Source organism: Gekko japonicus, unplaced genomic scaffold (assembly GCF_001447785.1).
Source record: "Gekko japonicus isolate JY-2015 unplaced genomic scaffold, Gekko_japonicus_V1.1 scaffold3172, whole genome shotgun sequence".
Lineage (NCBI taxonomy): Eukaryota > Metazoa > Chordata > Lepidosauria > Squamata > Gekkonidae > Gekko > Gekko japonicus.
The window spans coordinates 1-15,644 of record NW_015161504.1 but is presented as its reverse complement, the minus strand read 5'-3'; the positions used below and the strand labels follow the sequence as shown (position 1 = coordinate 15,644).

The 15,644-nt window shown below is 47.0% G+C and overlaps 1 protein-coding gene across 2 annotated transcripts in view; it reads right to left on the bottom strand.

Moving 5' to 3' along the window:
• Nucleotides 1–2,950, bottom strand: part of CALN1 (calneuron 1) — a 145,777-nt gene extending 142,827 nt beyond the window's left edge. For both annotated transcript variants that reach the window (XM_015429214.1, XM_015429215.1), the window contains exon 1: nucleotides 2,833–2,950. In XM_015429214.1, coding sequence (XP_015284700.1) covers nucleotides 2,833–2,950 — 118 coding nt within the window. The remainder of the gene's footprint in view (nucleotides 1–2,832) is intronic.
• Nucleotides 2,951–15,644: the final 12,694 nt, after the last annotated feature.

The following is a 15,644-nucleotide window of genomic DNA, read 5'->3' as shown; positions in this document are numbered from 1 at the left end:
AGGAGATCTCTGTGAGTTTGGTGTCACTGGGGGGGGGGGCATTCTATCATTTCATGACCCAAACTGTTTCATCTAGCACAAAAAGGTTTGTGACAGTGGTTTGTGAACCATGCATGGAACGAACCACAAACCAAACTGTGCGAGTAGCTCACAATGTAGAATTTTTGCTCACAGGACTCCACATCTTAGAGGGAGTATTGTCACACACTGGGATGACTGCTGTGGAATAGAAAATTAAGGTCACTACAGGACATGGTTGCCACTTCTGTTGTTATTTGTTATTTAATGTTGTCTTATGGTTGTTATCTTAAGCTAAGCTTCATAGATCTATGAGGCCTTAACTACTTCTACTAATTAGGAAAGAGAAAGAGGAGGAGGCAGTGGCAGCAGCTGAGGAAGCTGGGTAACATAATTAACATAAGAAGAACCCTGATGGATCACACCAGTCCCTGTAGTTGGGAGGGGCTGATCTTTTAGTTTCACAATGGGACCAGAGATATCAATTCAATTCAAATACCTTTTATTGGCATACAATATTAGAAGCATTTACCAATAATATAATCCAAAAGAAATTATAAAATAGATAGTCGTGGCTATGTCAGGCCTAACTCAAGTTGTCACAAGCTAGATTTGACCATACAAAAGATGCCTGAATCATAAAATAAATTGGCATTCTAAACTTTTAAACTTAAGTTTTTAGACTTATAAATTAAGAAACATTAATATGATCAGGGTCACTCTTCCATTTTATAAAACCATGGAGAAACTTAGCGGTCAGTTCAATGATCTCCGGATCTCGTGACGCAAGGAGAAATTGTACCTTGATTCTATCCGATTGGCCTGCTACCAACCTAAGGGGGCCTTCTATAAAGGGACAAGAGATATAAAAGGAGTAGCTTGGTGTGTACCAGGCCTTTTATTATCCAGGCCCTGAAGAAAGCAAGACTTTTTACATATATAAGCTCTCCACACGTTTTCCTCTTGCAAAAATTAGATGCTGGAAATATTTTAATTTAGTAAAGCATGGTTTTTCAAATTCTGTTTCTCATTCATAGGGTTGTGGGAAAACTAGAAAATAGTATGCCTGCAAAAAGGTCTTCAAAACAGCCAGGTATCTTAGTGATCTCCAGTCCTCATCTGGAAAATGGCAACAATAGTTTCTCAGGAGGAAATGGCTGGTTTGGAGGGTGGAGTCTATGGCATTGTACCTGAGTTCCCACTCCTCTTCAAACCCCACCCTCTCCAGGCTCCACCCCTCAAGTCTCCAGGAATTTTTCAACATGGAGTTGGCAACCCTATCTCCTTCCCAGCCAACCATCAACGTACCGTTATCTGCCCCTGATGTCCACCATCTGGAGAGCAGTTTTAATTCTGAGTGATCTCCAGCCCTCACCTGGAGATTGGCAGCAATGATTCCCCAGGAGGAATCTCCACAGTGGAGACCAAAACAGATTACATCATTCTCCTCTCCCCCTTTTGATCTGCACAACAAGCCTGTGAGGAAGGTTAGGCTGAAAGTCTGTGACTGGTCCAAAATCACCTTCTCAACTTCTACAGCAAGAACCTGGGTCTAGCAAACCCTGCTCTGAAGCGCTAACCACCATGCCTAGGGTAGCCTACCCACAGGTGGAGCCTGAAGATCACCAGGTATCACAACTGAACTCCAGACAACAGATCTCTTCCCCCCCCCCGAGAAAATAACTACTTTGGAGGGTGGGCTCTATGGCATTCTATTCAGCGGAGGCCTCTCCCCCCCCCCAAACTCTGGCTTCTGTAGACCCCAACACAAAATATCCAGGAATTTCCCAACCTGGTGCTGGCAACCCTAGTCAGGCCTGGCCCCAATGAGTTCCTCACAAAGGCCTGGACAGGGTTTCCTTCCTTTGTCTTTTTACTGACAGAACCAAGCTTGGTTGCCTAGCAACAGCCACTGAGGGATAAATTAGTCCCCACAGGAGTGGACCCAGCCCCCAGCCAATGGCACACAAGTACTTTTGAGTGGCGATTGAATGGCCAATGGCTGATGGAGTGTATAGCACAGCCAATGGGAGAGCTGGAAATCGCCAACGTGTAAGACAATTATATATATAGGATTATACTTGATGAAATCACAACACAAATTGTTGCATGTGAATACAGGTAATACCTGTTCATTCTCATAAATGGAGATGAATGGTTATCCACAATTATAAATATCTATGGCGCTTTACATGCTATTTTTCCATGTGGGCATTTTTCCACGTGGGATTTTTTCCTGTGAGCATTTATGGCCATGGGTTTTTTTCTGTAGGCTTTTTTCTGGTCACCACTTACAACATCTCCTCCTCCTCTTTATCCTTACAATAACAACCATGAAAGGTAAATTAGGTTGGGAGAGCAGTAATGACTGGACCAAGGTCATCCACTAAGCCTCCATGGCAGGGTGAATCTAACCACTACACCATGCTGGCTATTTTGAAGCAGGACCTTTCCTACCCCTTGAAACACCAGACTACACCCCTATATAGTTTTTAATGCCAAGTTTTAAGAATTATTTTACCAAAGATTTTTTTTAAGTTCTGCCTAAATTTAGTTTTATATTTCTCTGCTTGTGCTATTGTAACTTCAATGCTGAGTGCATGTGCCAACCTAAAATGCTGATTCTACAATTGTTTATATTATATTTATTTCTATGACGCAATTAACTTCAAAAAATATTATTTATGAAATAATTTTCATTATTATTATTATTTCATTCCCTTCAGCTTCCCCCGTGTATTTCTAAGAAATTGCCTTAAAAAAAGTAGACGTTCCCACCACGTCTCCCATGGGGAAAGAAGGTCTCCTCCTTACCATCCAGCTCCTCCACGGAGATGTTGGCCAACTGCTCACTGTCGCTGCTAGCAGAGAGAGACCGGTTCAGGTAGTTTCCTTTGTACAACAAGCCAGCTGTGACATGATGGAATGGCATCTTCTCCCTAATGGCAGAAACACAGGAATACAGGAGGTCTCATTCTAAGCCTTGTCAAAGTTCCACCCAAAAAAGCCCAAAGAAGCATTGATTTTGAGGGGGAAGTAAATGGGTAACACACAGGGGTCATTTCGTAGAAAAAGAGCTAGGGGAACTCATTAGCATAACTCATTAGCATATGCCACACACCCTGACATCATGGGCCCAGCAGTGGACCTGCAAGGCCAGCGGGAGTGCAAGGAAGCCCCGCCAAGGCCCTCCCTGGCCCCAGGCAGGCAGGGGTGGGGAGAGGCGGGGAGGAAGCAACTTACCCTCCCTCTTCTCCTGCCTCCTCCTGGCTGAATGAGGGCTGGAAGCGGGGCGGCCGGAAGCAGGGGGCGGGGCTTTGTCATGTGCCCCGCCCCCTGCACCTCACCCGGGGGGACTGCGTTCCCCCACATTCCCCCCCGAAATGACCTCTGGGTGAGAGCCAACACCAGGCCTCTGGTGGGAAGTAATCTGTATAACTTTGGGGCTGCGTATGATGTTCTGGATATTCCATGTGCAGCATATTTATTTATTTCCCACATGCCTTCCCAATGGGGACATGAAGTGGCTTACAGTAAACATAATTGCGGCATAAACAGGGGAGAAACTTCTGTGTGAGGAACAAGTGAGTTTAGGAATGATCTCAGATGGTTTAGCAGGACCTACTACCTGGTACTACTTCCTTCCTTCCATACAATGAATTTCTTATTACACATATGATACCCCATTTCTTTTCTCTATTTTCTACATACATACATTATATCAAATGAACCAACACAACCCAGAACAAAGCAAAACAAAGCATGGAATATCAAGGAAGGGCTGGACTAGGAGTGCTCAAGGGAGGGATGGGGTAAGAGGGGAAAACATTCTGAGAATCACAGATCTCTCACTCTAACCCTTTCTCTGATGGGCCACTGGACTGTTTGGTTTCCCAATTCCAAGAAGGAGCTCAGACCCATAGAATTTTATGCCCCTAGCCGTCCCTTCCTTTTGCTCAACAGCAGTAAAAGGCATCTCCCAAATGTGCTTTTTGAAATGCCTTCAGTCAAGTCAATGAGGGCAGGCAATAATTCTAACCAATATAAACTCAGGTGAATTAAAAATTGTATTGACAATTCTGCCTGCCCCCTCCCCCACCCTGATTATTCCTGTTTCTTAATGACAGCATTAAAATTACTCTGGGGTAACCCACATCAAAGCTAATGCCATTAGTACAAACTGAACAAACTGGGAGTTCACTTTTAACATAGTATTTATTTAAACATATAATTATGCTAATGCTAGCTGAATAGGAAATGGGGGGAAATGTGAAGACCAATTAGGGCATCAGTCTGTATAAAGAAAAGTAACTGGAGGGATGTCTTGTACCAAACTAAGGGGACAGAAGGCTTCCCTCTCACAACGTGCAATATTTATTCAGATCGTTCCTAAGCCACCTGCCCTTTCCTTGTTTCATACATTTATCTGGCTTCATTCTGCCTCAGACATTTCTAGTTCTCATTTCAAAAAAAGTCTGTTTTAATCCAACTTCACTTCACCATTTGTGGGAAAGACCCAAAACACATTAGACACTTTCACAGGGATGATTTCTTGCCCGACAGCATGGTAACTGGGTGCCAATGCCCAGGGGTCTTTTGGGGCCGGAGCACACCAGAGCGCCACTCCAGCAACCCAGGAGCCCGTGCTAATGGTGGCGGCGGCAAGCCCCGCCCCTATCTCCCTGTGCCAAAAGTGCTGTGGCTCAGGGGAGCCCGGAGAGCCCCGCCGCTGTGTTCTCTGGGCCCGTGCAGAAGCACTGCGGCTCGGGGGAGGCTGGAGAGTCCCGCTGCCGCATCCCCCGGGCCCGCACATAAGCGCTGTGGCTCGAGGGACGCCAGGAGAGCCCCGCTGCCGGCTTCCCCGGCCCCTGCCCAAAATCCCAATGCATATCCCAGTGCATTTGGGGAAGGGAGTAACCTACCGCCGCAAGGATCGGGATTGGGGCCGCAATTTGTGAAACTCCATGCAGACTACTTGGTTGGTGCCAGGGAGTTGGAGTCGGCACAGTGTGTATGACCCCCGGCTGAGCTTGGGGAGCTTCGGAGTGATCCCAAGCAGACCCATCATGTTCCCATCGAGGTCTTTGTTAATCCCGGGAAGGGATGTAGATGGGAGGCTGGATGGTCTGGAACTGGAATGCCACACAATAATGCGGGATATGGTGCAACTGCTCCAGACCTTACCGAGAACAGTGGCCCAGGCGGTGCAGACTCAGCTGGCCGTCCAATGGGGCTCCCCAGTAATCCCTCCTTGGCCCGCCGATCCCTCCGCCGCCTCCTCCGCTGCCACCACCGCCTCTCCCCCCCGATTCCACCGCCGCTGCCAGCGCCGCTGCCACCTCCTCCCCCCCTGGGGTCGCTAACCGTGGTCTGGGTGGCTCCACCAGCCATGCCGCAACCCAAGGATTTACTGGATGTTACCTTTGATGGTGATCCAGAAAGCGTATCCTCCTTTATTGTGCGGGTGATGAAGTTTGTGGAACAGTGGGCTCAGTTGTTCCCAGACAAGGAACAACAGGTGGACTTTATCGCTTCCCGATCTTGGGGGGTGGCAACAAGCTGGTATGTGAGTCTCCAGAACTTGAATGCGGTGGAGCTGGGGAGCGTAGATGTGTTCATGTGGGCACTGCGAGCCCGATTCGAGGACCACACCACTCCCAAGAAGGCGGAAGTGTTCCTCCGCACATTTAAGCAAGGTAAATTAACAGTGAGAGAATACTCGACGGAATTTCAACGGCAAGCTGCCAAAATTCATGACTGGTCCAACCTAGAACTAGCTCAGCAGTACTGGTTGGGACTGAATACTGAATACTAAAATCCAAAATACCGTCATGAGCTCCAGGAACCCAAGAACCTTGCTCACCTGGATGCAGGAGGCAGAGTATGCCGAAAGCAGACTGGCACTATGCGTTTGGACAATGCGGTAGGGGTGCAAAGGGTGCCAGCGACACCCCACCCAAAGGCAAAACCAGCCCCGCCAAAAGTCTCGGTCCGAGAGCAGCGGATGAAACGGGTTGTGTCTGAAATGTGGGGAATGGGGCCACTTCATGGCCAACTGCCCTGTGGGGAAGGCTACAGGGTTGGCGGGAAGAGAAGGTGACAAGCGGCGAGTCGACATGCCCTCCAAGAAGCGGACAGCGAAAATCAGAACCCCCCCATGCTCTGCAAGCTGAGGTGGAAGTGCTCGAGCCAGGATGAAGCGAGGAGGAAGAGATGGAACCATCAGGAAAAGACCAGGTCCTGCTGTAAGTGGCGCAGTGCAGCAGGACCCATCCACACAGGTGCCTAAAGTGGTGAGCAGCTATCCACCCCTTTTTTTTGTGAGTGTTACAGTCATGAACCCCACCATGGAAACACACATTAGGGTCTGGTGCCTCATTGACTCAGGATGCGGGCGGGATCTGATCAACCCCTCCTTAGTGTCGGGACTGGAGGCGGCCGTGGTTAGATTGGCTGACCCCTTAATTTTTACCCAAATGGATGGATCCTCGATGAAAGAGGGAGTATAGAGACTTAACACAGGTGTTTGAAGAGGAAGAATCTGATGGGCTCCCACCCCACCACAACTCTGATTGCGCGATCGAGTTATTGCCAGGGCATAAAATGCCGAAGGGGAAGCTCTATACTATGAGCCTCGGTGAGAAAAAAGAGTTGTGGAAGTTTATAGATAAAAATTTGGCCAGGGGATTTATCTGGCCAGCTGCTTCCCCGTTTGCAGCCCCCGTCATCTTCTGGAAAAAGAAAGAGGGGGGTTTAAGACTGTGTACTGACTATCGTGGATTGAATACAGTCTCATCCATGTATGCCTACCCCATGCCATTTATCAAAGATCTCTTGGCTGAAGCTGCCAAGGGAAAGATCTTTTCTAAGCTTGATTTGCGAGATGCTTATTTTCGGGTGCGCATACGGGAGGGGGATGAGTACAAGACAGCTTTCAACACCCCCCTAGGCCAGTTCGAGTACCTGGTGATGCCATTCGGCCTCCAGGGGGCTCTGGGAGTTTTTATGAACCTAATAAATGAAGTGTTGCACAAGTACCTGTTCAAAGGGGTCCTGGTCTACTTGGACGACATTTTATTGTACTCCCCCGATAAAGCCTCTCATATGCAGTTGGTGAGAGAGGTGCTACAGACATTACATAAGCATAAACTATTTGCTAAGAACTATCAAACTACGAATTCCATAAGACTGAAATTGACTTTCTCAGCTATCATATCTCTCAAAGGGGGATAGAGATGGACCCAGGGAAGGTGAAAGACATGCTAGGGTGGGAGGCTCCCAAAACTTGCTGGCAGCTTCAGAGTTTCTTAGGTTTCGCTAATTTCCATAGACATTTCCTGCCAAACTTTGCCCAAGTGAGTCTGCCCCTGACTGACTTATTGAAAACCAAAGGGAAGGGGCCAGATGTTACTAAGCCCGGAGCAAGACTGGAGTAGACTCCCGATTGCCAAAAAGCGTTCAATCAATTAAAGGCTCTGTTTACAACAGAACTGGTGTTGGCGCATCCAAATGAAAAAATTTGTGGTCCAAGTGGATGTGTGGAATGTCGCTATGGGGAGTGCAATCTTGCAAGAAGGGGCAGATGGCAAGCTCCATCCCCTGGCATATGTCTCCCGCAAATTTAATGACACAGAAAGAAATTGATCCATATGGGATAAAGAAGCAGGAGCAATCCGACTGGTGCTCTCCACATGGAGGCACTGGTTGGCGGGGGCGCGAGTACCGTTTGAGGTTTGAACTGATCATAAAAACCTCGAAGTGCTCCGCACCCCTCCCAACTTGAATGCCAAGCAGCTTCGGTGGGCTGATTTTTTCTCAAAGTTTCAATTCACGTTGCACCATTTCCCAGGCAAGTCAAACTCCCTGGCCGATGCTTTGTCTCACCTCCTGCAACATGATAGCCAAAGGGAGGTGGTACTAGACTCCATGTTTATTCCTTCCCAATTGGGTGGAGCCGTGACGACACGACGGCAAGCGAGGGAAAACCTCCCCCTTTCCCCTCCCGTGGGGGGCTGGGAAGCCAAATTTGCCTCTGCCCTCTCGAAATCTGACGTGGAGGAAGTGAGGGCGGCGGGGGACTTGGAACAATGGGACAATGGCTGCTGGTATAAAGAAAATAAACTGTTTGTTTCAAAACTGTTGCGGGGGACATGTTAGCCGCTGTTCGTGGATCTAAGCTGGCTGGCCATTTGGGCTTTGTAAAATCTCTGCATCTTTTACAGTGCCAATTCTGGTGGCCACAAATGCGCAAGGATTTATCACTGTATGTGCACTCATGCCAAATCCTCCAGGGCTCCTGAAACCTATACCGACTTGCAGTAGACCATGGGAGGTGATTTCTATGGATTTTATCACTGACTTACCTCCTAGCAAGTCTATGACTGTAATATGGGTAGTCATGAACCTGTTTTCAAACAGGCTCATTTCATTCCATTTCCCAGTTTGCCAACTGCCCGGTCGTTAGTGAAAGCTTTCCTCCAACATGTGTTTAGACTTCACACGTTGTCAAACAAGATAATAATGGATCGCAGATCCCAATTTGTTTCAAAGTTTTGAGGGGAACTAATGGACCTTATATGGAGCTGCGGTGGCTCAAGTGGTTAAGGCGCTGAACTGCAGGCTGTGGAAGGTCAGTAGTTCAGCAGTTCGAGACCCGGGTGCCGCAAGATGGCATGAGCTCCCGTCTCTAGTTCCAGCTCCTGCCAACCTAGCAGTTCGAAAGCAAGAAATTGCAAGTAGATAAATAGGTACCACTTCGGTGGGAAGGGAACAGCATTCCGTGTGCCTTGGTATTTAGTCATGCCGGCCACATGACCACAGAAACGTCTTCGGACAGCGCTGGCTCTTCGGCTTGGAAATGGAGTTGAGCACCACAACCCTAGAGTCGGATTCGACTGGCTTTCGAGCAAGGGAACCTTTACCTTTAATGGACCTTATGGGGGTGGAACGGGCCCTAAGGAGTGTTTACCACCCAGAGACTGACGGCCACACGGAATGGGTGAATCAAACCCTAAAACAATATTTGCGCCCCTTCACCAACTTTCAACAAGACGATTGGGTTGACTTGCTGCCCTTGGCTGAATCCTGTTATAATAACGCTTATCATTCATCCACGGGTGTTTCGCCTTTTAAGGCTGCACTGGGCCATGATAGCCCCCCAGTCCCCTTCTTGGCCACGGCGCCAGGTAAAGGGCTGCAGCGGATTGGTGTGAAATGCTAAGAGACTCATGACCAGGAATATGCAAAACACTGGAAGCTGCCAAGGCAGCTTACAAACACCAGGCTGACAAGAAAAGGGTGGAGGGTTGGGTGTTGCAGGCTGGAGACTTTGTGTATGTGTCCACCATGAATTTGAGACTCTCGTAAGCCTCTCAGAAATTGGCGTAGAAGTACATCAGGCCTTTTAAAGTGCTCAGACTGATCAATGATGTGACAGTGGAATTAGATTTGCCTAAAAATCTAAAACATGTCCATCCTGTTTTCCATTTCAGCCTTTTGAAGCCCAGTCCCGCTCCTAATCTATGGTGCCCTGAACTGACAGTACCTCCTCCTCTCTTAGTGGAGGGTGAAGAACATGATGAAATCTCTAAAATTTTGGACTCTGAACAGAAACGAGGATGCTTATATTATCTTTTAGAGTGGGTGCATTTTGGTCCCCAACACCGGGAATGGGTGGTAGAAAGGGATATTCGGGCCCCTGACCTTTTGCATAACATTCATGAATGTCTCCCGGGGAAACCAGGAGGTCTCCTGGGCATTCTGGGAGGGGGCTGATTTTCTTTTGAGGGGGCAGAATGTCAGCTAGCTCCCATGCTTTCTTTGTTTTCCTTTGTTCCTGAGTTTTGCGCAGCCACGCATGCATGCTTTGCTTAGCTACCGTGGGTAACATAAGGGGTGCGAACTGGTTCAGTCAGACAGCGTTATCAGTATAACCTTGAAGGGAAGGGAGGGCTCCCGTTCACGTTGTAATATCCCACCGGGAGAAATCCTGCGCTCGTGCTTGGATTTCATTTGCTTAGCTAAATGTAGCATCAGAGTATATGTATGGATCCCCTTGCACTAATCATTATTCCTGACAATGTACCTGTATCACTTGGCAACAGACCTGTATTCCAATAAAATATAGACTGATTCTGTGTCAGAACTGAACACCGGATGCCAGGTCCAACCCTATACAAAAAGCAGGACCAGCCCCTCTATGCAAACCACCCAATCAATGCTCACACTCAGCCTGCCAAAGTCATTTGATTGCATTTGGCTGTTTCATTTGATGTTTGTGTTTCAAAATTTCATCTCAATTCTGGTTGTGTTGGTTTTAGTATTTCCTGTTTTGTTCATGCACCTATTATGAAGCAGGCACACAGTCCATATTTTAAACATCTATTATTATTATTATTATTATTATTATTATTATTATTATTATTATTATTATTATTATTATTATTGGCAGATTTTTGTAAATTTGGTGTTAGCCGCCCAGGATCCTGATGGCTAGGGTGGGGGGAAACAGAGCATACAAATCCTTTAAATAAATGGATTATCAAGTACAGGTGTAAGCCTCCTAGGTTCTTCTATGCCTGCTGCAGCTGATGGGCATTTGCATCAAATGAGATCGGAGTTCTTCTTGGATCATATAATTAAACACTTGCACAATCTACTTTACTTGCATGTGTTTGAATCCCTCCCCCCCCGTAATGCCGTTCAAGGGCCCTTCTCTCAGGAGTCATTCATTATCTGAAAACACACAGAGACCAAAAAGCAGTTCTGAGTCTTTTGACTCCCCTACGCTGATCTTCTGAAAGTAAACAACAAACAAGGTTCGTCCAGCAATTTAAAAACAAACACATTTTTATCCCAGAATACTCTTTCATGGATTAGAGTACATCAAGTCCAGCATCCCTTTTCACACAGTGACCAACCTGTTGCCAAAACCACCAAGGCTTTCATCTGAGATAGAATTCTGGTATTCAGAAGAAAAAGAAGAGGAATAGAAGATGAGATTGGCTTTACACCCTGCCCTTCACTCAGAGTCTCTTTTCCTTTACCCTCCCCACAACAGACACCCCATGAGGTAGGTGGGGCTGAGAGAGCTCTTTGAGAACTGCTCTTGAGAGACCCAAGGTCACTCCAGCAGCTGCATATCGAGGGGTGGGGGATCAAACCTGGGTTCCTCAGATTAGTGTCTGCGCTCTTAACCACTACACCAAACTGGCTCTCAGAGGCTTGCTGTCTCTTTATATGGAGGTTACCTTTACTCACCATGGCTAATAGCCATTGATGGTCAACAGTTCCATGAATCTGCCTAATATCCTTAGGCAGACCATGAGAGGGAGGGCAGGAAGGGTTGCATCAGTGCTTAGTTCTCATGGCCCTCTCTTACACACCCAGGGAATTGCTGATCGCCACTTTGGGGTCAGGAAGCAATTTCCCCCCAAGCCAGTTTTGGCCAGGGATCCTGGAGGCTGTTGTTGTTGTCTGCCATCTTCTGGGCATGGAGCAGGGGCCACTGGGGGTGTGGAGGGGGAAGGTATTTGTAAATTTCCTCCATTGTGCAAGGGGTTGGACTAGATGATGCTGGAGGTCCCTTTCAACTCTATGATTCTATCATTCCTCTTAAAGCCACCTATGTCTGTGGCCATCACTATATCTTCTGACATGACTCCTTGAGTGAAATTATTTTTGCTCTCCTGAATCTATTGACTATCAACTTCATTGCATGCCTCTGAGTTCTAGTACTATAGAGGGAGAAAAAGCTCTCTTTACTTACCTCCCGCACTCCATGAGTAATTTAATGAACTGCTATAATGTCTCCCCTTAGTCATCTTTTCTCTAAACTGGAAAGACCCAGACTCTTGAGGACATTCCTAGATCCCTACCTATGAGGAAAGGAGCTCAGACTCCTAAATCATCTTAGTTGTCCTCTCCTGCAGTATTTACAGCTCTGCCATATCCTTTTTGTGACATGGAGGCCAGAACTGTAAGTATTCCAACTGAACAGAGTCTCTACGTAAAAATGATATGGTGTTTGAAAGACACTTCTGAGTCTTTGAATCTTGTTGACAGAAACCCAAGAATGCTGCGTCCACTGCTGAGGTAGGACTTTAGGAGTGTCCTCTGGAGGCTGTATCTGTTGTGTGATATCTGAGCCAGGACCTTCCTATGCATACCATTAAAAAAAAAGTTTCACTAGGACAAAGTCTTCCTTCTTGTCTCCAAAAGAACCCATCAGCAAATGCAGACTTCTCAAGGTTACTTCAGTGCTCTTGTCAAACCTCTTGCCAAAAACATATACAATTGCTACACAATGCCACCTTCCAAGTCTGCTGGCTGCCAGAAGGACTAAGATGCAATTGGTGACATGCCAGAGGGGACAGCTGAAAGTGGGTCTCAAGTCATAAGAACATAAGAGATGCCAATGTTGGATCAGGCCAAAGGCCCATCCATTTCAACACTCTGTGTCACACAGTGGCCAGAAATACCAGGTGCCATCAGGAGGTCCACCAGTGGGGCCAGGACATTAGAAGCCCTCCCACTGTTGACCCCCCCAAGCACCAAGAAGACAGAGCATCACTTGCCCCAGTTGTTGTTCTTCAGTCGCACAGTCAAGTCCAACTCTTCATGACCCCATGGACCAGATCACGCCAGGCCCTCTGGTCCTCCGCTGTCCTCTGAAGTTTGCTCAACTTCATGTTCATTGCATCTATGACACTGTCCAACCATCTCATCCTTTGCCGTCCCCGTCTTCTTTGACCTTCAATCTTTCCCAGCATCAGGGTCTTCTCCAATGAGTGCTCCCTTCTCATTGGGTGGTGGCCAAAGTATTTGAGCTTCAGTTTCATTATCTGGCCTTCCAGGGAACAGTCAGGGTTGATTTCTTTTAGGATTGACTGATTTGATCTTCTTGCAGTCCAAGGGACTCTCAAGAGTCTTCTCCAGCACCATAGTTCAAAAGAATCTATTCTTCGGCGCTCGGCCTTCTTTATAGTCCAACTCTCGCAGCCATACATGACTACTGGGAATACCATTGCTTTGACCATGCGGACTTTTGTTGGCAGGGTGATGTCTCTACTTTTTATCATGCTGTTTAGGTTCACCATCGCTTTCCTCCCAAGGAGCAGGCATCTTTTAATTGCCCCAGAGCCCCTATCTATACCTTGTGGCTAATAGCCACTGATGGACCTCTGCTCTAATTCCCTTTTGAAGCCATCCATGCTTGTAGCTGCCACCACTTCCTGTGGCAGTGAATTCCATGTGTTAATCACTCTTTGGGTGAAGAAGTACTTCCTTTTAAGTCATTTATAAATCATTTGACATAAGAAGTCATTCATAAGTCATTTGACAAGCCTTTATTGGCATACGTTATTCATAAGTCATTCTATTCTATTCTATTCTATTCATTCTATTGCCCATAATGCTGTATACCTTAAAAGAAGTCCCACAGCAAAACATGTTACAGAGATGATTGTGCAAAGGAGCAAACTCTCCAAATGGATGGACTTGGGGTCATGATGTGAAAAGACAGTAGATTGTATCTTGATTGATCACTGGTTGCTTCAATTGGTTTTAACTGTATTCTCAGATTTTAATTTGCTTGCTTGTTTTCTGGCAGTGTTTCACCAAAGCAAAATTAAGCATTTAATAATCTAGGAGGGGGGAAGGAAGCAAACAAACTGAAGGAAGAGAAAACAGGATTGCACTTACCTGTAACTTATATTCATTGAATGTCTTCTGTGCAAGTTCACTGGGATGCCGGCCTGCTGCCGGAGATGAATTCCTAGCAAAAAATACCATTAAGGGGCACTGTGCACTGGAACAGAGTGACTCATTCTGGCCAAAACAGTTGGCTGCACCCCCTTCCCTCAGTTTCATCTGAGCCACTGCAAGCCCAGGAAAGGGAAAGCTCACAGAGGGACAGGAGAGAGGGAATGTGTGCCTGCACAGAAGATACTCAGTGAACATCAGTTACAGGTAAGTGCAACCATGTTTCCATCTTCCTACTTCTGTGCAGTCCCACATGGGGATATTAGTGAGCTACTTACTTGGAGGCGGGGTGATGCTCTCCTAATGGTCATTGGAACAGAGAATGTTGCACTGCTTTTCCCACTTGTTGCTCTGTGCAGGTTTGCAGGTCCAGTGCGTAATGCCTCATGAAGGTGTCTGCTAAGGAGCAGGTCGCTGCTCTGCAAATCTCCAGAAGCAGGACTCCATTGGTGACAGCTGCAGACAAGGCTTGAGCTCTGGTGGAGTGAGCATAGATATATAGAGGGCAAAGAAGACTGGCCAGTGCATAACAGAGCTTTAATGCTTTGGCAGTTCACCTAGAAATCATTTTGGAGGAAGCCCTCTCATCCAGCTCAGCATAACAGATGAAAAAAGCATTCCTGGACAATCTGGATCTCTTAAAGCAATAAAGTTCACCTTCAATCTAAAGAGTGTAATCCTCTTTCGTTATCAGAGGAGGGGATGGGGGGAAAATGGGTAATACAATCTCCAAAGTAAAACCTTGAAACCACCTTGGGCATAAACTCAAAGCTAGGTCTCAGAAATGCCTTCTTTCCAAAAATCTTTAGGAAGTGAGTCCACCCTCAGAGAAGCCAGTTCTCTAACCCTTCTTACAGTGCTTGATGTGAAATCATGTTAACTGTATCGAATCCTTCTTACAGATGAAATGGCCACTAAAATCCACACCTTCATAGACAGTTGGTGTAAAGGGCATGTGGCCAAGGATTTGAAAGGTTTCCACATGAGGCCAGTGAATACTGTGGGGGAACCAGGGGACTTCTAGTGGGGGACATGTTAAATAAACCCTTGAGGAACTGTTTAGAGAGCTTATCAGTCAATACCGAGGTACCCTCGATCTCAGGGTCAAAACAGGATATGGGTGCAAGGTACACCTTGATGGAAGAGTAGGCTTGGACTTGAGAATCATAGAATCACACAGAGTTGGAAGGGTCCATGTAGGCCATCTAGTCCAACCCCCTACTTAGTGCAGGATTAGCCTAGAGCAAGTGTTGGTCCAGCTGCTGCTTAAAGACTGCCAGTGAGAGGGAGCTCACCACCTCCATAGGCAGCTGATTCCACTGTTGCACAACTCTGACTGCAAAAAAACTTTTCCTGATATCCAGCTGGTACCTTCCTGCCCTTAATTTAAACCCATTATGGAGAATCCCTGCCCTCCTCTAGGTGACAGCCCTTCAAATACTTTAAGAGAGCAATCATGTCCCCCCTCAATCTCCTCTTTTCCAGACTAAACATGCCCAAGTCCCTCAGCCTTTTTCCTCCTAGGGCTTCTTGGTCTCCAGGCCCCCGATCCTCCTCGTCGCTCTCCTCTGCACCTGCTCCATTCTGTCCACATCCTTTTGGAAGTGAGGCCTCCAGTACTGCACACAGTACTCCAGGTACGGCCTGACCAATGCAATATACAGTGGGACAATGACATCTTGCGATTTGGATGTTATGCCTCTGTGGATACACCCCAAGATTGCATTAGCCTTTTTTGTCACCGCATCACACTGGCTGCTTATATTTAACTTACGGTCCTGGCCTCTCTGAAGGTTGCAGGACAACTCCCCCCTCCCAGGTTGGATGGAGCATTTCTATCTTCTGACTCCGCCCCCTGGCTTTCC